A 22,500-nucleotide genomic window follows, 5' to 3' on the forward strand; every position below is an offset into this window, starting at 1 on the left:
CACACACACATACACACAGAGACACACACACACACACAGACACACACACAGACACACACACACACACACACACACACACACACACACACAGGCTGCAGTGCTCTAACCGACCGGTCTCCGGTGCTCACAGAGACGTAGCCAAATCCTAATCCTAAAGCGGTTTACGAATTATTATTATTAGATCCCGCCTCGTCATCCTGGTGGGTCACAATGTGGGCGGAGTTAAAAATGATTAAACACTAATGCAATAATAAAATGTATTTTAAAAATGACCTGCTGCCGTCTGTGGTGGGGAATGACAATTTTCATCGAACGTGGTGGAGGGTGAGAAACACAGCGGCTCTTAAAGGCCTTAAACCAAGTCATTAATTGCATCCTGAGGCATTTGCCAGGTTTCTGGAGCTGGCTCTAGGGTCAGATAGTTCTTTAAAAATATCTCCGTTTGCGTTCTGAAGATGAACGAAGGTTTGGAAAGACGTGAGGGCGAATAATTGACCGCATATGAATTTTTAGGCAAGCTGCAATTCTGGTTATATTTTACATAAAACCATTTTACCAATCCTACTCCTAAACTGCTATAGATTTTGTATATATATATATATATATATATATATATATATATATATATAAGTAGCACAGGTTGCATGAGTTAAATTCATTGATTTTTATTTTATGCTAGAAGTTTTCCTAAGGACTTCATCTGGACAACTTTAAAATAGTTGCATCTCGACAGCATCCTCTCATAACAATATTTAGATTCTAGATTTAAACGTCTCAGTATAGAAACAACAGTTGCATCTCATATTTAATGCCTTTTTTACCTTAAGAAAGCATCTACAAACTCTCACTGCCGGAACATGAAGTTTCTCCTCCGTAGGTCTGCAGCATGATTTAGCCTCGAGTGAGGTCAAAGGTCAGCGTGCAAACACTGACGAGTGCGTGTCTTGCGCAGGAAGTGCGATGGACGTCTTGCACAGCATGCAGAACTTCCTGAGAGGACGACCCAAATCCTTCAAATCCATCGACCACGCCATTGAATGGAGGTCTGGAAAGAGCACACTTCACAGTCGCATTTGCCGCTTTTATTCAGCCGGAGAGCGCAAAAACACAGGAGCAAGACCGGCTCGTATTGATCAGGAAGGACATTCCTGCCGGGAAACAACTAACTATTTGTTGATAAGCATGTCCCAACAAGAACATAACAAAACACTCTCCTAATTAGAGTATGTGGGTTTTCACTTATCTTATCATTTCTACTAGAAATTTATCTTTTTATCTCAGGATGATAAAATAATGCAATTCGCAATTATAATTTAGTGCATCACTTTTTATCTTCTCGCATCACTTAGCAAGCCATGTTTCAATTTCATGTCGTAATCTCAACCCGTACCCAGGCATGTTCATAAACCCCGGTTGAGCCCTGTCTACAAAACCAGGCCGTTACGTTTATGATCTTGCATGTCAATTTCAGTTTTTTGGCGTTTTTCAGAACAGCAGTGTTTTTCGCATATATGACTTACCACGTCGGTTTTGACTATGACGTTAGTGCCACAGTTTTCAGGTTTGGCCATATTTATTTATTTATTTAATAAAAGTCGACTTTCAGAGCGAATAATGTATTGGGTAGGATTTTTTAAAATGCCCGTAATGCAGTCAATAGCGTACAAGAACAAAAACAGTAAAAACGGTCAAAATATTACTACAATTTAAAGAAGCCGTTTCTCTGCAAATATCTGTTAAACTGTAATTTATTTCTGTGATGTGCCGCTGATTTTTTAGCATCGTTCCTCCAGCTTCAGCGTCGCACGATCAAGAAATTAGAAACATTTCCAATTATTATTACATGTTCCATCTCGTGTTTCATCTCGCGTTCCATCATGTTCCATCTCGTGTTCCATCACGTTCCCATCTCGTGTTCCATCACATTCCCATCTCGTTCCATCACGTTCCATCTCGTGTTCCATCACGCCCCATCTCATGTTCCATCACGTTCCATCTCGTGTTCCATCACGTCCCATCTCGTGTTCCATCACGTTCCATCTCGTGTTCCATCACGTGTTCTATCACGTTTCATCTCGCGTTCCATCACGTTCCATCTCGTGTTTCATCACGTGTTCTATCACGTTTCATCTCGCGTTCCATCACGTTCCATCTCGTGTCCTATCACATGTCCCATCTCGTGTTCCATCTCGCGTTCCATCACGTCTGTTTTCTGCTTGCAGTGTAAAGAGCGGACAGATCAGAAACCTTGAGTCTGCTAAGGTGTCGATGGTGGGACAAGTGAGACGGTAGGCTGAGAGCACAGGCCTCCTCTTCATCACGACGGCGGTGGCGGCGGCTGACTCTGTGTGTGTGTGTGCGTCTCAGGTGTGAGGTGGAGGAGGGAGACTCGGCCGAGCCGGTCAGTCCGGTCACTGAGAGCGTGGTGGAGGGACACGAGGAGTTTTACGACCTCAACTACGTGACGGATAAAGCGGAGAGCAGCGCCTCAGCGGAGGTCAGTACAGTACATGCAGTGTAATCACACGCCTTGTTCCTTGATTGGAACAAAACATCACGCCAGCTCAAAGCGTCTTAATCCTCATTGTTATAACTACGATTTTATTTTATTAACTCAATTTCATCTCATGTTTGAAATCCCAGTTTTGTCCATCACGTTCAAACTTTTCTGTCACCTTCAGTTTCGACTTCACAATTTAACATTTTCAATTATGACTCTTTAAACTCCATTTAGATTTCCAGAACTTAGTACGTCACATTTACTTTTTTCAGTTATGTCTGTTTGAGATATTCAACTCAAATTTTGATTTATCCCAATTTCGACTTCGTAATTTCAACTTTGATCTCGTTTAAGCTCCTAATTGTTTTGCCCTCATCATCACAACTTACCCTGTCATCATCTTGACTTTGTTTACACTTCCTTTATTCTTCTCCAATTCCGTTTTTCCCCAACGTCGTCATAATTTTAGCCTCATCTCACGACCACGCTTTTAATGAACTTTTCTGCCGATTTGAATCTCATTTCATGACTCTTAATGAAACTCATTGTCAAATGATCACTTTGACTTTAATCGCATACTTTGAGCGGTGCATGACGCGCTTTTCGTTATTGTGACTTGTCATGCAGTTTTTAGTTTTATATCATGATTAGGACTTAATATCGCCTCGCAATTTTGATTCCCGATTTCTACTAAAAGCATGAATTGTTTCTCACGTGGTGAAACTAGCCACGGTAACTGAAATGCAGCTATTGATCGCGTACTTCACGTTTATTAACCTTTGACCCCTCCGTGTGCAACTGAGCAAACGGCGCATGACAAACCGGTGTGTGTGTGTGTTTCAGCCGTGCAGCGTGTACAGCTGGAGAATCGACCTTTCTAAAGCAGAGAAATACTGGGACGGCTGGTTCAGAGGGATATCCAACCTCTTCCTGTCCTGCAACGTCCCAAAACTGCTTCTGCTGGCAGGCAAGAGACACACACACTCCTCCGAAACACACACAGCACCGACCCTCCCTTTAAAAGAACAGTCTGTATAATAAAAAGCATGACCCCGAATGGCTAACCGTGTCCCGTGTTCAGGCATCGATCGACTGGACAGAGACCTGACCATTGGACAGATGCAGGGTGAGTCCGATCAATAACTGCGCCGCGCAATCATAGAAATCCATATGAATGATTACCGATGATACTTCAGCGACGGTAACACGCTAGCGTGCCGTTCTCCATTTAACGCTTCTCCAGGTAAATTCATGATGCAGGTGCTGCCCCCCTGTGGACACGCAGTGCATGAGGACATCCCAGATAAAGTGAGAGCATGCATCACGTCCACGCTTTCATACGGAATCAAAAGCGACAGCAAAAGCTTCAATAAAGCTTTATATTCATCCGTGAATCCCGAAACGCACATCCGGTTCCGCTAAAACATTGGGCAGCGTAAACACTGATAATATTTAGAGATGGTTCCTGCGCAGATTTTCACATTTAAATTCAGATTTGATGACGGGAATGAACCGCAATTGAACCGATGAATATTTAGCGTAAATTGCATTGGAACACTCAGTGTATATATAAACGCTACGATGGTTATGTTTTTCTGGTGTGCGCTTTAACGCGATATTTGATTTTTCCAGGTGGCAGACGCTTTGGCAAGTTTCATGATCAGACACAAATTCGCTGAAGCTCGCAGCGAAACTAAAAGGTGAGTTCACTCTATCTGAAACCGAACCGTTTTAAGCGTTTTGTGGGTCAAGTGTTTTTTTGCTGTAGTTTGAGCATGTCAATCTCTCTCTCTCTCTCTCTCTCTCTCAGCTCCTCGTACCCGTTCATGCGATGAAAACATGAGAGTGAGTGACGTTTTTCTCGTCTGTCAGTGTTTGTACAGCCACCATCTCTCCTGTCTGCACTCGTGCATGTTTTTGTCCCTCAGATAAAGCAGCAGACGCCGAGGAACAGGCCCGAAACCTCCGCCAGATCAAAACATCCTTCACTTTCTGCAAAAAAAAAAAAAGAAGCTAGTTTTGACCGTCATTACGCCGAGTTTAGAATAAAGATTTGAATGTTCATTATTCCTCTGTGTCGGAATGTTCCGTTTGACTTGACAGGAAACATTTAAATATTTAAACGAGATGGAATCACGGACATCAAAGGCAACAGACGGGAAACGGTTAGGCCCGGAAAATTTACATTAAAATTTATTAATATTCAAAGCACAGTTTGACTGAAACACGTGCAAAATACTGAGCATGAAATGGTAAACGTCTACTGTGTGTGTGTGTGTGTGTGTGTGTGTGTGTGTGAACTGCACGTGTGTAACTCGTGACCAAAAATCCCAATCTCAAAACAAAATCCAATCTCTAAATACATAAAGTGCATGACGGAAAAACTTGGCAAATTGAGGAAAAGAACTGGACAAAATTATTCTCTATTTACAATATACAGTCAAACAAGGAAGAACGAGTTACAGATTTAAAGGAACAGCGCACCTGAAAATGATCCTTCGCTCGCCCTCGAGTCTTTCCACACCTTTGTTTTGCCAAAAACATGTGGAACCGTTTGAACAGCGCGCAAGTCGTATGAACTGCTTTAACGTGATTTCTAGAGTTTTACGGAAACTTTTTAAAATAATACAGAAACCGTAACAGAACAATCATCACAGGAAATGATTGATAATCTCCCTTTAAAGAAATAGTTCACCCAAACAAAAAAAAAATACTCAGTTGGGTCATCCGATATGAAGATGAGTTTTTCTGATCAGATTTGGGGAAAATCAAATCACTTGCTCGCCAATGGAAGTGAATGGGTGCCGTCAGAACGAGACTCCGATCCATCAGTTCACATCTGGAGACGACTAAAGATTTTTAAGGGAAAAAATAAAAATCATATTTTTACTTTCCATAAATCCGTAACACTTCCTCCTGAAATAAAGTGCATCCCCTCCAGTCTTCTCACATCATGTTTATTTAGAGATTTTTTTTGGCTTGATCTGTGCAGCTTTCTCTCCCGATTCAGACAAGACCACCTTTCATCGGCGGAAGCATTATTACGGATTAAAAGCAGGATTTCTACATATCACTGTGATGTTTATATCAGCCGTCCCGACGGCACCCATTCACCGCAGAGGAACAACTTGCGAACAAACGGCGAAACTTGAGGACGCCGCCAGTAAACGTTCATTTTTGGGGTGAACTATCCCTTTAAATGATATCCGCCGAAGGGGCGGGGCATGTGGCATGCACAGCAAACATCACACGCCCCGCTCCACGGGATCCAAAGAGCACTTCCTAAAAAGTCCCACAGTTTTGTCCCGTCACGCGCTCCAGGTCCGGCGTCTTTGGTGAGGGCCAAACTCCCTCCGAAAACCGTCTAAACACTGAGATTATCTCCTTATTTTTTAACACTGTAGAACTCGAGCGCGTCGAACGCTTCTCTATAGAAAAATAAACCACTTCTGATCAGATTCAAAATAGTCTTTGACACGTTCTTTCCGCTGGGATCACGGACGAATGGTGACACGGGCAGCGAACACTGCGGCGGTAGGAAAAGAGAAGATTGTCGAGCAGAGCAGAGCCGGTCGTCTGCCGATACCGGACAAGTGCTTTAACTGTAGTGTGCACTGCGGGCGAGAGAGAACAGAGTTTACCCTGCGTTTCAGAGAATGGAGGAGGAAGATGAAGTAAAGGTAACGTCGGACGTGGACTGTAGTGTGTACTCGGCAGGCAGTGTGTTTGTTACGCGCTCAATCATTGGCCGTTCGAAGCCCATTTAACCCATCGGAGCCCGTCGCCGTGGTCACCCCAAACCTTTGAGCGTGAGTGGGCGGGGCCAAATCAGCACTTTGGGTCGTCGGTGGGCGTGTCAATGTCCGAATGCCCCGCCCCCGTAGCGAGAGACACTTCTGAACTGCCGCTGGCCATTGGCTGTAACTCACCTGCGGAGAAAAGACGGTTTCATATTCATTCAAATGGCTGCGCGGTAATTAGTATGCCGTCCTTACTAAATAGTATGCAAAACAAGAACGAGCTGCAAATTATGTGCCAGAGTGGTTATATACATATATATACACATACATATATACACACACATATACATATACATACATATATATACATATATACATACATATATATATATATATATATATATATATATATATATATATATATATATATATATATATATACACACACACACACACATATATATACACATATACATATAAATATATACACATATTTTATACAGTATAATATATATATATATATTTTATAGAATTAAGAATATTTATATATTTTACTAATATATATATATATATATATATATATATATATATATATATATATATATATATATATATATTTATTTTTTATTTATCTATAACAACTGTTATATTTCAAAACATTACATGCTTTAATAGAAGTAACATTAAAGTATACTTTAGTTTCCCACAAATGCTTGTCCTTTCTTTCACCTTAACCTAGCTGCATTTTACATGCATTTAAACTAAAACACATTTTAATTTGCATTAACATGCAATTAAACATCCCAAACATTTCATTCAGTTCTGACTTGGTGTGTTACTTCTGCAATATTTTTAAATCTCGTTCACAAGACTCACATGCTTGGTTTGGCCTGTTAATAAACGTGCACTTTCTAGCCACTTTTGATACAAGCACCTTCTAAAAGCACAAATGTAAATTATTAGGGCTGTGACTTCCTGTCACTCGTTCTCACACTCACTCTGTTCGGTGGGCATGGTGTCCTGGGACAGCGGCTCGGAGTCCAGGAGGACCTGAGGGAGACCCACCATCCTCACGCCAGGGTCACGCCCCCCGACGACGTCGCCGGCCATGACGTCGTCGCTCATCACCATGGCGTTGAGAGCCACGCCCCCCACGGCGAGCTCGTAGTCCAGAGGAAGTTCGTTCAGACACTCGGCACTCGACTAGAATTACACCACAGTCACACAGAATAGAGTTAAATACTATAGAAGTACACTGCTGAAGCGACAAGACACGCGTTTCAGGGATTTTAACATAATTACGACCAGGATTATTACAATTAAGCATTAAACTGATAAATAAATTACATAAAATAAACGTCCAAAACTAAAATATTATTTTATTTTACCTAGTCTCCAAGGCAATGTTTCATTTTCATTTAATTCAACTTATTAATATTTATTTTTATCTACAAAAACACAAAAGTACTAAAACTGTAACTAAAATTAAAATAGCAAGGTATCTCTTTTTCCTTTCAGTTTAACTCAAAATATAAATATGAAAAAAGGCATCAACAAAATTTGTACACTAAAATTAAAACCTAAACGGCATAAACTTTATCAAGAGTAAAAAAAAGCCTTTATAGTCATACTAAAATTACAAAACTAATCTTATTAGCGAAAATCAATGTTTAAAGAACTAAAAATTATAGATAAAAATTAAAATTTGAACAACATAAAAATGCAATTAAAAAAAAAAGTTATACAGACCTATTAAAAAAACTGCAAATAACTTTAAAATGAAAACAGAAAATGTGAATGTAAAAAAATAAAATGATTCCTGTGCAAATAATTTAATGTTATGATTTATTCATAACAATTTAGTAAGATTTCTTATCATTAATAAAGTTCATTTACTATTTATTTATTGTGTTACTGGTCTGTTTTTATTGCGCTGCTCCGTCTGAAGCTTGGTGCTCAGCTCACGTCTCTCTTTCCACTCGAGGGAGGACGAAAACAAGCACAAACAGCACATGACCGGAGAGAGAAAAACACCAACCGTCAGGCCCAGAGCTTTGAGGATGTTCATTTTACACATGGGACACGTACGGTGGTCCACCAGCCACGGGTCCACGCAGCCTTTATGAAACAGATGCCTGCGAGACACACGCAATTCAGTGACAGGAAAAGAAACGGATGCATTAAAGTGCTTTAAACGGACAGTATAGACACTGTTTCTTTAACTTTCTATTCAACAAATAAAAGCCGTTTTAATGTAGGCATCTTGTTAATAACGGTCGGGGTGTGTTTACCTGCAAGGTAAGATCCTGACTACATCATTTGGTTTATAACCCTCGATACACACGGCACAGTTATCAAAGTCACTCTCCGTCTCCTGCGGGAAACAACACACACACACACACACACACACACACACGAGTCACAAGACAGAACTAAGACTGGTTTAAAGACGGAGAATGTCTGTTCGCTCACCTGATCGCCTTTCCTGATGGTCCGCACTTGTAACTGACTGATGGCTTTTTTGGCAGCGTCCCCCAGCCTCCTCTGACCAATCAGAGAAGAGGACAAAGCGATGAATAAACGCTGTTATCTCCCGCCTCGTTAGAATAATAATGAAAGGCTCGGTTGCTTGCAGGCTGCAATTGTTTTCCTGTGATGAAAGCCACTTCCTGTGGCCTGTTATCGTGTTTTAGGGTTACGTGTAAACAAGTGAAACTAACCACAAGCAGCAGCGGAGAAAGAATGGAGTTTGATCAGACGGCTGAACAATTTTGATGGATGGGAAATGTCTAATTGTGATTTTTTTTTTTGTGATTTTATGATTAATGTGGCTATAAAAGAACGATAATATATATATATAAAAAAATAATATATATAAAATTTATATATATATATAAATATATATATAAATGTACATATAAATATATAAATGTAATTGTAAATATATATATATATATATATATATATATATATATATATATATATATATATATATATATATATATATATATATATATAAATGTAAATATATATATATATATATATATATATATATATAAATGTAAATATATATATATATATATATATATATATATATATATAAATGTAAATATATATATATATATATATATATATATATAAATGTAAATATATATATATATATATATATATATATAATGTAAATATAACGATTTCTAACAAAAATAAATATTAAATAAAAATCAAAATAGGAATATTCTGCTGTAAAATAAAAAAAGCGTTTTGCATTAATGCATTATTAACATGTCAATTCTGACAGGCCCAATAATGAAATAAATGATAAAAGTATTCAATAAAAATAATAAATCATATGAACGACTATAACATGATTGTGAATAAATGACTATAAATGAAGTAAAAATGCATGAAAATAACGACAACACACAAATTGCACGCGTGGATCTAAGGCTGATGAAGTACTGGGCAAAATTATAAAAAAAAAAAAGGTGCATCGTCAGCCTAAGGAGCCCTCACAGCAAAAGGCATCTGGACACTTTGAGAGGTTTGTACCTGGTTGCGGTCCCTGGCGTTGGCGTATCTGAAGCGCTGGATGTAATAAAACACGAGCCAGGCCAGAGAGATGATCATGAGGATGATGAAGGAGATGGAGACGAAGACCACGGAGGTGCGGCTGACGTATTTCTGGAGGTTTCGTGTTCCGATGGTGATGTGCATGTGAACCGTGATGTTCCTCTCCATCAGAAGAACCAGATCACGACCCTTGGGTTCAGGAATCATGATGGCCACCACGTCACCGGTGCCTGACACACACACACACACACACACACACACACACACACACACACACACACACACACACACACACACACACAGATAGAAATTAAGTAAACGTAGAGCTGCTGAATGAATCGGACTAATTAAATACACTGTATGCATGTAGAATGTCTTCATGACAACCCATCAAAATAAAAGTCTGTTTTAATTTGAAGAAATTTTATTATATATATATATATATATATATATATATATATATATATATATATATATATATATATATATATATATATAATATATATATATTTTATTACATATATATATATATTTTATTACATATATATATATATAATTTATTATTTTTATTACATTTTTTCTTTTATGTTACCTCTGTGATGTGCAGTGCTTTGTTTTCTATATATATATATATATATATATATATATATTTTTTTTTTTTTTTTTTATTACGTTTTTTCTTTTATGTTACCTCTGTGTTGTGCAGTGCTTTGTTTTCTATATGAACAAAATAATACCAAATATAAAATTACTAAATTTTATTGTATTTTAAAAAGTAGCATTCTAATAATAAAATACACCAATATTATTAAAATGTGAAATATTGTTCATGTAATATTACACTGTACAATAAAATTTATATATTTTAGAAAAGGTATACAAATTATTTATAATAATCCTGTGGTTATATAATAAATAAATTAATAATATAATATATAAAATATAATATAATTTTATTGTATCGCTTTTATTTTATCTGATTAAAATAAAGTAAAAATAAAAAAATTAAAATACTAAAAGGAACATTCTGCTGTAAAATTAAATGTTAACAAAAAAATACAAATATTTGAAATATTATTAATGTAATTTCGCTGCACGGTTAAATTTCAGTAAGAACAACAATAACAAGATACAAAGTAAGTAATATTTTACCAACAGTCTTAGTTGGGTATGTTGTAATGTTCAATGTTTCGTCTGATGAGCACAAATTCAGCAAGTAATAATATTCAACCTCCCAAAACCTTGGGTTTCCAAAACATTCCTCTTATCTAGCTCTCATTCAGTTCAATGAAACCCCAACAAGCATGGGATTAAACAATAAAAATACAAATGCATACAAAGAAACTGAAATGTCTTCATGACAACCCGACAAAATAAAGTTTAATTTGAAGAAATGTTTTATATATATATATATATATATATATATATATATATATAAAAAAAAAAAGGGATTATTAAAAATTTTCTTTCATGTTACCTCTGTGTTTTCTATATGAACAAAACAATACAATTAATTAAATTTCATTGTATTCTAAAATATTAGTAGCATTAGTATTTATAATTCTTTTTCAGGTCTTTATTTGATTATCACCATTTTTATAAAAAGACAAATCTGCATTAAATCAAAAATGCAGATAAAACTGGCAACAGAGATATTTTTAACAGGCCATTATCATTGTGTTGTATCTGTAATAATTATTAAAAAGTTTCATGAACTATATATTTCAATTAATACAGAAATAACATGACATGGATTTCATACGGCCTTGCAATTTTTAATTTGTTAAATTGTAGAATCCTGAAAAAATGTGATTCTACATAGATGTAGCGACGCAGAACAAAACAGAGAAACTAAACCAGAAAGCGTCGACCGTTCCAGTCGAGCAGAACGCCAACATCACGTCTGAAGCATCGCTCGTGACTTCCAGATGTGAGAGAGGACACAAACACAGCTGGATGACAGCGAACCCGGGTCAGAACCAGAGCCACAAACACCTTCCTGCAGGACCGGACCGGGTGAACTTTACGGACGAGTCAGAAAACACACGAAAACGCCGCACTAAAGTGCCTAAAATACGTGAATGAATTGCAGTGAATGGGTGCCGTCGGTGTGAGAGCCAAAACTGGTGAAAACGTCACATCTTTTTCATTTCTGGCTGAACTATTGCTTTCAACCAGACACGCGTTTATAACAAATTTGCCGAAACACAATCACTTTTATGCATAATCCATCACGCACGCTAGATACGTCGTTTTTCATATGCATTAACTAAAGCGCATCGGCCATCACTCATAACCTTATATGGACCTACAAAACACAACCAGACATATCTAGATGACAGATGATGAATGCATTCATCAACACACACGTATGCACTAACCATCGGCTTTAGCCGGACATGCATTTATGAATTTACCATCAATCCACAAACAAATAGGGCTTTATAACAACCTCAGGCTCGGCGCCCCTTTACTTAAACCCAGACTTATCACTTTAACACTAACCCTTCACTCCTGCTGGAAGGACCCGCATGAAAGCATTTTCAAAGAATCGGCTAAAAACATCTTTATTTGACTCTCTAACTTCAGCAATCTCTATTTTAATTCTATCCGTTTGCTCTCTTTTACTTTTAAATATACACTTATATATAAACAATTATCTAACTGCAAAAAAACACTGGCATTCTCTATTCTATGTATTTATTTTTCTTATATAAATAATAATAATAATAATAATAATAATAATATTATATATAATAATAATACACACACATACATATATATATATATATATATTTATATATATAAACTGTCTGTATTCTTCAGTATTTGTTTTCTTTATAATTATATATATATATATATATATATATATATATATATATATATATATATATATATATATATATATATACACACACATATATATATATATATAATTATCTAAATGCAAAAAAACACTGGCATTCTCTATTCTATGTATTTGTTTTCTTATATATATATATATATATATATATATATATATATATATATATATATATACACACACAAACACACACACATATACATACATATATACACAATTTTTTTTATTATCTAAATGCTTGTTTTCTTTAAAATAATAGGCCCCTAGCATTAGCTGACTCTATCAACATGTTATCTATTTATTTATCACACGTGACACCGGGCCACAAAACCAGTCAGAAGGGTCAGCTTTATATATCCCAAATCTGAATAAATAATCTTTCCTGGTTTGTTGTGATAAGACAGTACTCGGCTGAGACAACTATTTGAAAAACTGGGGTGCAAAAAAAAAAAGTCCAACGGAGTTCTCAGGGACGCACGTTACCAAGTTTTGCAATATTCCCTAAAACACCTCCACACGAACGCGATCTCTACTTACGATCATGCTGATTTGTGGAAAATCGATTCTGACCCATACGACGCTTGCTGCTAGATCTGCAGCGATTGTTTTTGATCGCTCTCCACGCGGCGCCCGCCGAAGGACTAAACGTAAACATAAGCGTGCAACCGAAACACGACCGCGCGCGTCACCTGGGTCGGACATGGTGATGGTCTCGTTGGGGTTGGCGGATCCCACGTTGAAGATGACCACGGCCGACGCGTTCTTCCCCACGGCGTTCCGGATCTTGTCCCGGTACGTGCAGTTCCCGCGGCCGATGAGCGCGATCCACGCGCCGTACCCCCGCGGCGTGAATCTGCTGTTGGGGTCGCACGCGTGTCTGTCCTGCGACGAGACGGGCATCGCCAGCACGCCCCTGGCCTCGCGTTTGAGCGAGTGCTCCCCGTAACGCCCGCACTCCGTCTTCTCGGTGCGGACCTCGGCCGTGACCGGATCCTCGTACGTGATGTTGACGAACGCCGTGTACCATTCCTCCTTCTCCGCCACCGTGAAGTCCAAACACAGCAGATGGACGAAGCAGAAGGACAGCAGCCAGGTGGACAGGGCCAGGCTACGACACGCCTGGATCACCGACAGTGCCATAGCGGTGTTATCGTTACTGTTTCGATCGATCTAACGGCCGTTTACTCCATAATCTCCGCCTGAGGCGCGCTACGCGGCGCGGTGACCGACGCTCATGGTCGAACCGTAGTGAAAACGCTCGACGTAAAAGACCGAGTTTCGTTATTAATAACCTCCGGAGCCTGTTGTCTGCGCGAGAGGCTCGATGGTTCGGGGGGAACGCGAGCAGAAGCGACGCGACGGAGGCATGGTGTCGGTTGTTTTCGGCCTTCGGCTGCTGTGACAAAAAAAAAAAACGGCCGGAGCGCGAGCGAAACAGCGACGTCTAGCGGCGGAGCGACGGTCTGCGCATGCGCGACACGCGTGAGGGAGCGTCGCGAAATACGCACCGTTAAATTGAAAAGTTATGTTGTACTGTACGTCCGTTAGATTTAATATCGTATTAGAATATATTTTAAGCAGATTGTCAAGCATGTATCTATTTCGGTTTAAATGAAATTATATACATAAATAAACACTAAAAATTGACAGGCCGGATGAATTTCATTTTTGCATTATATTACACATTATCACATCGCTTTGATAATTACAGTAACTGTACAAATATGTGATTTAAATTATGTGATAAACTTATTTTTATTTGTTAGTTATTTTGCTTGCACTAAATACTGATTACTTAGTAAGTAATTTAATATTATTTAATAAGTACAGTGCTGGGACGTGATTTAGTGTCATGAAAAATATGTAATTAAAATATTTAATGCAGATATTTAATAATTGTATTTTTTCTTTTGTGTGTGTGGAAGATTTTACATCTTTTTCTCTTAATATTTTGACGGCGAGGCCAATCGCTAGGGACTGTCACAAAACTCCACACACTGTGCTGAAGCGTTAATACGACGTTAAAAACCAGCAAAACCAGAGATTACATATTTGTCACGACAAAAGAAAGAGCATAACGCTTATAAGATATGTCTCCAATACCTGCTGGGAAAAACCGTACAAACAGAATGGATTTATACGTAGCTGTGAATGTTTTTGTGGATATTATCATCCATCTAGTGCAGTCATCTCCAGCACTTTCCATCACACCGAGAGGGTCGTGATCAAGACAAGCCTTTTAGTCTCAAAAAAAGCCGACGACGTGACTCGTGAAAGAACAGTAAATTAACATTTAATTAACATTACATTTTTGTTTTCCTTGCGCAAAACAATAGCATCGCAAAAGTTAAACCAGTGTCGTCGCTTCTTATTTTACCTATATATTAACTACACTGTAAAAAAATCTGTCAAATTTAAGGTGAAAAACAAGCAGCGGTCGTAGCCAGTTTTCTACCCTGAAAATACGGTAACAATGTTTTAGGTTTTACGGTTTTAAATTAAATTTACAGTTAAATACCGTAATTTCATTAACTAAAATAAAATGTTAATATACCATCTTATTAAAGTACTGACATCTGTTTTGCACCTTTGAAACGCACTGATATCCACCAAACGCTGGTGGTGATAAAAAAAACCACACGGTGAACCAAAGCCCATCACGAGCAGTTATTAAATATGAACTTATATAAAAGGTGCCGAGCGTCATTCACACAAACACTAAACACAACATAATTAAACTGTTAAAATTATGCATTAAGCGTTAGATGTAACGTACCATAATAAAAACAGTATAAACAGCATAAAGTTGTATATAGCTGTAAATGCAGTTGCAGGTATCTCCAGCAGGGAGCGCCGTCTCACGCCATTTCCATCCTCATCACACTGAGAGGGTTGTGAAGAAAAGTTTCATTTCCTCATCTGTTTCTGTGACGTGAGCATTCAAGATCACTGAGATGTAGGCCGCGGGTGCCTCTCTTAAACACGTTCGGGAGTTTCCTCGGCTATATTTAGACACCCTTTGAAAAGTCACTGTCATTTCTGGAGCTCTAAAGATCAGTCCCTCACGCACCGCGGGGGATCCGCGACAGATTTCATCGACATTTACACCACAGTTTTATTAACATTAACACTGAACACTGTTTTAGGTCAGCGTTACCGCACCGCGTGACGAACCAAAGCCCACCACAAGCGTCTTTTAAATAGTAACATACGCAGAGGGAGCGATCTGTGTCATTCACACAAACACTAAAGACCGAAATACGCATTAAACACTCATTGAGCAACATTAGATGCACCTATTAAACAATTGATTGCATATTGAATGCAGGGACGCTCTCTGTAATCAAATCCAAGTGTCCCCAACAAAGCAAGCCAGAGGAACCGAAACCCCATCGGTACAGAACGGAGAAAAAAAACCTTGGGGGAAACCAGACTCAGTTGGGGCCGGTTCTCCTTCCTGGACGCCCAGCACTTAACTTCCAGTTCAATTTTTAAATGCAGCTGTGTCAGATTGTGTAAAGGACTTGTAGTGTGTGTGTGTGTGTGTGTGTGTGTGCATCTGGTTTTGGTCTCTGATGAAGGTCATCTCTTGGTGCTGATCCACCATCTACAAACTGAGAACGAAACGGACTAATATTAGCGCAGATGCCATCCTTTTTACAATGTCACGAATACATTGTGTTTTATGAGGAGTGTTCCCGGTTCCGGCCGATCTAATTAATGCAGCCTAGCAATCCTTTAACGGATTCGAATAATAAAAGCGTGTTGGTGTGTAGGCCGGGTTAAAAAGATCTAGATTTAGAGTGTGTCTGCCTCCCAAACAGTGTTAGGGAGACTGTTTGTGCCTAGATAGGAAAAGGATCTGGCGCCCGCAGTCGATTTTGATATTGTGGGTATTATCAAACAGCCAGAGTTTTGAGAACGCAGCGGACTATAACGTGATAAGAGCTAAACCATTCAGGGCTTTATAAGTAATTAACACGATTTTAAAATCTATCCGATGTTTGACAGGAAGCCAACGCAAGTGCTGATCGAAAAAACACTGAATTCAAACGAAATTTGAAATGCAATGCAATCTGTTTTTCTCCTGTAAATTTTACAGGAATTTACCGTTAACCATTTAACAGGTTTTTACCGTAACTTTTTTTTTTATAGTGTATGTTTCCGGACCTGTTTTGCTGTCTACGGAGGGCCACACGGCTCTCTGATTTCATCAGTAATATCAATAATTTGCGTAGCGAAGATGAACAAGCATCTTCCGAGTTTGGAAGGACGTGATCAATGCCGTGATTGGGGTTAACCAACGCTTTAAGATGCATCTTCTGATTTTTTTCTCTTTAAACTGATGAATACAAGGAGAATTTTAGCTCTTTGTGCCCATTATATTCAGCTCAACAAATGGTTAAAGGGATAACGACACACACGTGTTAATGGAGAAGTTAAACACACACACACACTCTCACACACATTCACACACACTCTCACACACACACACACACTCTCTCACATACACTCTCACACACACACACTTACACACACACTCTCTCACATACACTCTCACACACACACACACTCACTCACTCACACTCTCTCACATACACACACACACACACTCTCTCTCACACACACTCTCTCACACACACACACTCTTTCTCACACACACAGTCTCTCTCACACACTCACACACACGTTCACACACACACACACACTCTCTCTCTCACACACACATTCACACTCTCACACACACTCACACTCTCTCTCACACACACACACACTCACACACACACACTCTCTCTCTCACACACATACACACACACACTCACTCACTCACTCACACACACACACACACACACACACAGTGCATTCTAAGATGAATGTTTATTATAGCCACAAATTATAATTTTTATTTTACATACATTTCAACCCATGATTCAATGTTCTTTTTTTATGTACAGTATACAATCGTTTTAATGTTTCACGGTCCAGGCGACGTTTCCGCCAATCCCACGAGATCTCTGAAAGACGCTACTTCGACTCATCCAGACTGATTTCAGTGAAGACCTCTTCTGCGGTTCCTCGCCCTGCAACGCACAAAAAACCCAGTAAGCTTACAATACCACCCAAAAGGCCCAAATCACGTCGGACGTGACTTTTTTTTGCACTCGCCGGCGCCGCTGACGTTGTTGTTGTTTTCGTTTTCGTCTTGGGTCGAGCCGCTCGGGTCGGCTCCGGCTCCCAGCACATCCAGGTCGAGGTCGAACTCCACTCTCTTGACGTAGCCGGACGAAGACGAGCTCGAGCTCGAAGAGAAGCTGTTCTCTTCTGGAACGTTCTGCTCGTCTTTAAGACACCGGAGAGGAGGATTATCAGACTGTGAAAATCAAACGACCTTCAAGAGATGGCCGGAACAACGTAAAAATGCCTTACCGTTTTCGTTGGCGGACGCTTGCCGGTTTTTTTCTCCCGCCGAGCCGTTGGCTATCGCGTCGGTCTTTTCTTGCGACCTGTCCTCGTGTGTGAAGTCCAAGCACACAGGCAGATCTAAACCCCAAAGATTGACCCAAACTCGCAGGTTTCTGACCAGACCGAGCGCATGCACTAATTCAAGAAAGGTCACATGAAGGTGTTCGCACTTACCTTTGTTAGTTTGCTCATAGCTAACGCCGTGCTGGTCGCTCCGGAGCGGCGTGTCGACATAATCGTGGCCAGGCGCTTCGACGCCGCTCAGATCGAACGAGTAACTCTATAAGCAAAGTATAGGACATGGGATAATACATGTCTGAGATGCAACTATATCTGAGGGTGCAACAAAAAAAAATCTGAGAAAATCGTCCAAATAAAGTTCTTATCAATGCATATTACTAAGCAAATATTTACAAATACACTACAGCGACTTAAGACGGCTGTGACATATTTGTTAAATGCTTTAAATAATTTACATAATATTAATAAGTATTATTATTATTATTATTATTGAATTGCTTAAATCAATTAAATCACTTACATGGAAGACAGCAATTTATTATTTGTGCATTTTGTTTTTATTTTAATCCTACATCACGCATTAAAAATGAGACATTTAAACAGATTGTTAAACGAAATTAAACGTGAAACATAGGTGGGTAAATAATAAAATAATTATAATAACAGTAACATAAAATTAAATAAATAATTGTAAATTAGTTGCATTTTGCATTAGTTGCATTTTAATTTTATAAAACGCAATTAGGGATACAATAAAAAGCTAAAACCGCCTTTTTAAGTGGATTAGTGATTAGTGAGAATTAAAAAAAAAAAAAAATATATATATATATATATATATATATATATATATATATATATATATATATAATAATCTATTTGCTATATTTTGTAATTTTTAACTAAAATAAAATAACAAAATAAATTATATTTATTAATATATATATATATATATATATATATATATATATATATATATATATATATATATATATATATTTAATTTGCTCTTTGATGTGTGTGATTTAACAGATTCAAGTTAATCAAAGCTGGCTCAAGTCGATTTTTATGAGATTTAAAGTTTAAAAAAAAAAAAAGGCACATGAAATCTTACCCTTCCTTTCTTTCTCAGAATATATAAAATCCCGAGCAGAACAGCGATGAGGATCAGGATCAGGATCAGAATGACGATCCCTGTCAGAAACATAGGCAGGCATCATTTTAAGGCAGGCATCGTTTTAGCGCCTAAAGATTAAAAGGTAAAGGCGGGAAGAAAGGACGTGCTCGTCGTCTTCCGAGAAGCAGGGTTCAGCTCACCTCCTGTCAACGACCCCGACCCTGACCCTGAAACACAACGACAGTCGCGTTATTCTCTTAAGACACGAATAGAGTCGCATTTCGAGGACGAGCTAAATCGATTCCGAGTCAAGTCACGTGTTTCTCGTCTCGACCCCGCATCTGCGAAAAGAACGACAGTCGCGTTAACAAACCCGTTCAGGGCGTTCTCAGAGCGCGTTTTCTCAACTTCTCAGCTTTTCGTTTCCTCTTAGGGTGCATTCACACGCTAACTGTACACGTAGCGTTTAAGACTCTCTGCTGAATTCAGGTCGGATTTTTTATTTTTATTTTTTTTTTGATGCGCATGCATGCGAAAAAAATGCCATTTATTTCTGCCATTGGTTTTCAGCATCATAACTCCGGTAATATGACGATTATTACCAAAAACGTGCGTTAAAAGCAAGTAAATCATTTGAAACTTGAAAAAAAAAAACATGCTTTTAATAAAAATGCATTTTTGATCTAACATTCGTCCCGAAAAGAAGAGGAAACGGGGCGTTTCGACCATCGGTGATCATCGGAAACGCTGTAAAATCAGTATATTATTATGATTTCGGAAGGATCACGTGACACTGGATTTATGATCTGCGCTTCACAGGAAAAGAAAACTCTTTAACACACATTCGCACATAAAACGATTATTTGAAATGGTTGGGTTTTCAGCATCATAACTTTTTTTTTTTTGCGTTAAAAGCAAGTTAAAGCAAAGTTAAAAGCTGCGGTAAATCACTTGAAACTTCAAAAAAAACATGCTTTTTTTTTTTTTAAAAATGCATAAAATGATAAAAAAAAATTAATCTAACATTCGTCCCGAAAAGAAGAGGAAACGATGTAAAATCAGTATATTATTATGATTTCTGAAGGATCACGTGACACCGAAGGAGCGTTACGACCCGCGCCTCACAGAAATAAATACACTTTATTCGCACATAAAACTATTATTTGAAATTGTAATAATTTTTCATAATATTACGTGTTTTATTACTGTATTTGGATCAAATACACGCGGCCCTGGTGGGCAGATAAAATAAAAAATGAAGCATAAATACGGAAAGCGGCTTTTCCGGCGTGACTCGTTTTTTGAGCCTTGCCCAAAAATTAAAGGTTGAAACGCTGAATATCCTCCAACCTTCTTGACGGGGATCGTCCTTCGGCTGCGCTTTCGATGAGATGAACACGACGGCGGAGTCGTTGGCGGGGTCCGGTCGGTCCTCGGTGGTCGGGGGGTCCTTCGGAGTGGTTTCGGCGGACAGGTCGTCCTCGAGAGCGCCCGAACCGTTCCCCGGAGGACCCGAGCTCGAGGTGTTTCTCCAGGTGGTCGGCGGTCGGGTGGAAGGGTCCGGTGTGTCCGGTGTGTCCGGTGTGTCCGGTCCGGGAGTCTCTGAAGGAGAGGGGGGTGTCGAGAAGGACGTGCCGCGGGAACACAGGAGGAGAGCAGCTGGGGAGAGAGAGAGAGAGAGAGAGAGAGAAGTAATGAGAACATCTAATGAAGTCCTTCGTAGTGAATTTGAACGTGATGGGGATTTGCTTCATTTAATCTGATATTAAAGAGATCGGTGGGAAAATGGATAGAAAGATTGTTATAGAGAGAGAGAAAGAGATAGAAAAAAAATATATAGATAGAATATATATATAGAGAGAGAAAATAAAATTATATATAAAGGGAGAGAGAGAGAGAGAGAAAATAATATATGTAGAGAGAGAAGAGAAAAAATATAGAGAGAGAAAATAAAATAATATATATAGAGAGAAAATATATATATAGAGAGAAAGAGAAAATATGTATATATAGAGACAGAGAGAGAAAATAACATTTAAAAATATATAGAGAAAATAAAATAATATATATAGAGAAAATAATATATATAGAGAAAATAATATATAGAGGTAGAAAAATATATATAGAGATTGTTTTATATATATATATATATATATATATATATATTCTCTATATATAATTTTATTTTCTCTATATATATTATTTTATTTTCTCTCTCTATATATATTATTTTATTTTCTCTATATATATTATTTTATTTTCTCTCTATATATATTTAAAGCTAAAAAATACAACAGGGAAAACATTTAATTGTGTTGTGTTTTTCTATCTTTTTATAAGTTTTTTTTTCCAGGGAAATATTGTTAAATATTACTAAATGATCTCACACAAATCTCCCTCATATGCTATTTTTTCTTTTTCTTTTTTTTAAAGCACAAGTTAAAAAAACTCACCCAAAACGTGCACAAACACCCAGTGAGTGAACATCTTTCAGTCCGGTCCGGCGCGAGCTCCACCTGAACTGAGTCTCTGTCTGTCTCTCTCTCTCTTCTTCTTCGTCGAAGCGCGCAAACCGCAGAGAGGCCGGAACCGGATGCCTGCACGCAAACGCGCACCTTCTCTAACCGTTCGGAGGAAGACGAAGCGCGACTGGAAACGCCAGGCCTGCCTTTCAGACAGAGCTTGTCGTTTCATAACCCTGCGATTAAAACGCATCTCCTTTCCTCGCCTTTGCGTGTCGTTCAGTCGTTTCTGTGCCGATAAGCCACTTTAAATGCGCGTTCGGGGGGACGCTTCTGTTTGTGTCACAATTCAATCACTAATCCAAATAAAGGAAACTCGGTTTGCAAATGTCAAAAAATAATAAAAAAAAAAAATTTTTTTTGCTAAACAGCGCCCTCTGGCGGACAAGCGTGCATCGCTCTTTTTTTTCTTATCGTTCAGGATGCACGCCTGACATTTTAAAGCGTCTCTAAACGCAAGAAGCACGTTATAAATCCCGCGTTTAACCCCCAAAACGAATAACGACCACAAAACCAGATCTCCGTGCCTCTGCTTTTACAGTTTTGTCTTTGCGTGTTTGAATGCGAGTTACATTTATACGGCTTTCTGTAACGAGACGGGATGCATTTCCTACGAAGACACCGAGACCAAAAGCGTGCTTTTTACGCGTTTTGGGAGACGCAGCAAATGAACAGCAAATTCCACGAAACATATATCGTTATGAACA

The 22,500-nt window shown here is 38.5% G+C and overlaps 3 protein-coding genes across 6 annotated transcripts in view; 1 reads left to right on the forward strand and 2 right to left on the reverse strand.

Annotated features, from left to right (window-relative positions):
• LOC122332718 (protein phosphatase methylesterase 1-like) overlaps nt 1-4,567 on the forward strand; it is an 8,666-nt gene extending 4,099 nt beyond the window's left edge. Inside the window, exons 6-15 of the mRNA XM_043230090.1 lie at nt 131-137; nt 382-413; nt 864-1,043; nt 2,223-2,288; nt 2,368-2,497; nt 3,344-3,467; nt 3,582-3,626; nt 3,744-3,808; nt 4,133-4,200; nt 4,311-4,567. Coding sequence (XP_043086025.1) covers nt 131-137; nt 382-413; nt 864-1,043; nt 2,223-2,288; nt 2,368-2,497; nt 3,344-3,467; nt 3,582-3,626; nt 3,744-3,808; nt 4,133-4,200; nt 4,311-4,335 — 742 coding nt within the window. The 3' untranslated portion in view covers nt 4,336-4,567. The remainder of the gene's footprint in view (nt 1-130; nt 138-381; nt 414-863; nt 1,044-2,222; nt 2,289-2,367; nt 2,498-3,343; nt 3,468-3,581; nt 3,627-3,743; nt 3,809-4,132; nt 4,201-4,310) is intronic.
• On the reverse strand, nt 4,358-14,095 carry rnf150b (ring finger protein 150b). Of its 3 annotated transcripts, none has more exons than XM_043230172.1 (8): nt 13,363-14,095; nt 9,790-10,040; nt 8,713-8,784; nt 8,532-8,614; nt 8,279-8,375; nt 7,239-7,443; nt 6,302-6,429; nt 4,358-4,492 (listed from the first exon to the last, which is right to left on the reverse strand). In XM_043230172.1, the coding sequence occupies exons 1-7, from the start codon at nt 13,811-13,813 to the stop codon at nt 6,329-6,331; spliced, it is 1,260 nt and encodes a 419-aa protein (XP_043086107.1). In that variant the 5' UTR covers nt 13,814-14,095; the 3' UTR covers nt 4,358-4,492; nt 6,302-6,328. The 3 variants fall into 3 exon arrangements, 2 of the variants coding, with proteins under 2 accessions (XP_043086107.1, XP_043086106.1); XR_006248529.1 differs by having other exon boundaries at nt 4,361-4,492; nt 6,142-6,429; nt 13,363-14,094; XM_043230171.1 differs by lacking the exon at nt 4,358-4,492 and having other exon boundaries at nt 4,672-6,429; nt 13,363-14,094.
• Nucleotides 14,096-17,536: 3,441 nt separating this feature from the next.
• On the reverse strand, nt 17,537-22,118 carry LOC122332896. Of its 2 annotated transcripts, XM_043230357.1 has the most exons (8): nt 21,725-22,113; nt 20,622-20,930; nt 19,472-19,498; nt 19,269-19,348; nt 18,311-18,416; nt 18,101-18,214; nt 17,840-18,013; nt 17,537-17,754 (listed from the first exon to the last, which is right to left on the reverse strand). In XM_043230357.1, exons 1-8 carry the CDS (start codon nt 21,756-21,758, stop codon nt 17,699-17,701), a joined length of 900 nt encoding a protein of 299 aa, XP_043086292.1. In that variant the 5' UTR covers nt 21,759-22,113; the 3' UTR covers nt 17,537-17,698. The 2 variants fall into 2 exon arrangements, with proteins under 2 accessions (XP_043086292.1, XP_043086293.1); XM_043230358.1 differs by lacking the exon at nt 19,472-19,498 and having other exon boundaries at nt 21,725-22,118.
• Between the last annotated feature and the right edge of the window lie 382 nt (nt 22,119-22,500).

The sequence above is a fragment of the Puntigrus tetrazona genome, unplaced genomic scaffold (assembly GCF_018831695.1).
Source record: "Puntigrus tetrazona isolate hp1 unplaced genomic scaffold, ASM1883169v1 S000000148, whole genome shotgun sequence".
NCBI classification, from domain to species: domain Eukaryota; kingdom Metazoa; phylum Chordata; class Actinopteri; order Cypriniformes; family Cyprinidae; genus Puntigrus; species Puntigrus tetrazona.

Excerpts from the sequence above, each read along its gene's own strand:
- rnf150b (XM_043230172.1), bottom strand. The coding sequence starts at position 13,813 with ATGGCACTGTCGGTGATCCAGGCGTGTCGTAGCCTGGCCCTGTCCACC. Across the intron at positions 10,041-13,362 it reads CATCACCATGTCCGACCCAG|GCACCGGTGACGTGGTGGCC; the intron begins GTGACGCGCGCG and ends TGTGTGTGTCAG. Across the intron at positions 7,444-8,278 it reads TCAAAGCTCTGGGCCTGACG|TCGAGTGCCGAGTGTCTGAA; the intron begins GTTGGTGTTTTT and ends GTGTAATTCTAG.
- LOC122332896 (XM_043230357.1), bottom strand. The coding sequence starts at position 21,758 with ATGTTCACTCACTGGGTGTTTGTGCACGTTTTGG. Across the intron at positions 18,417-19,268 it reads TTCTGAGAAAGAAAGGAAGG|AGTTACTCGTTCGATCTGAG; the intron begins GTAAGATTTCAT and ends CTTTGCTTATAG. Across the intron at positions 17,755-17,839 it reads CAACAACGTCAGCGGCGCCG|GGCGAGGAACCGCAGAAGAG; the intron begins GCGAGTGCAAAA and ends TGTGCGTTGCAG.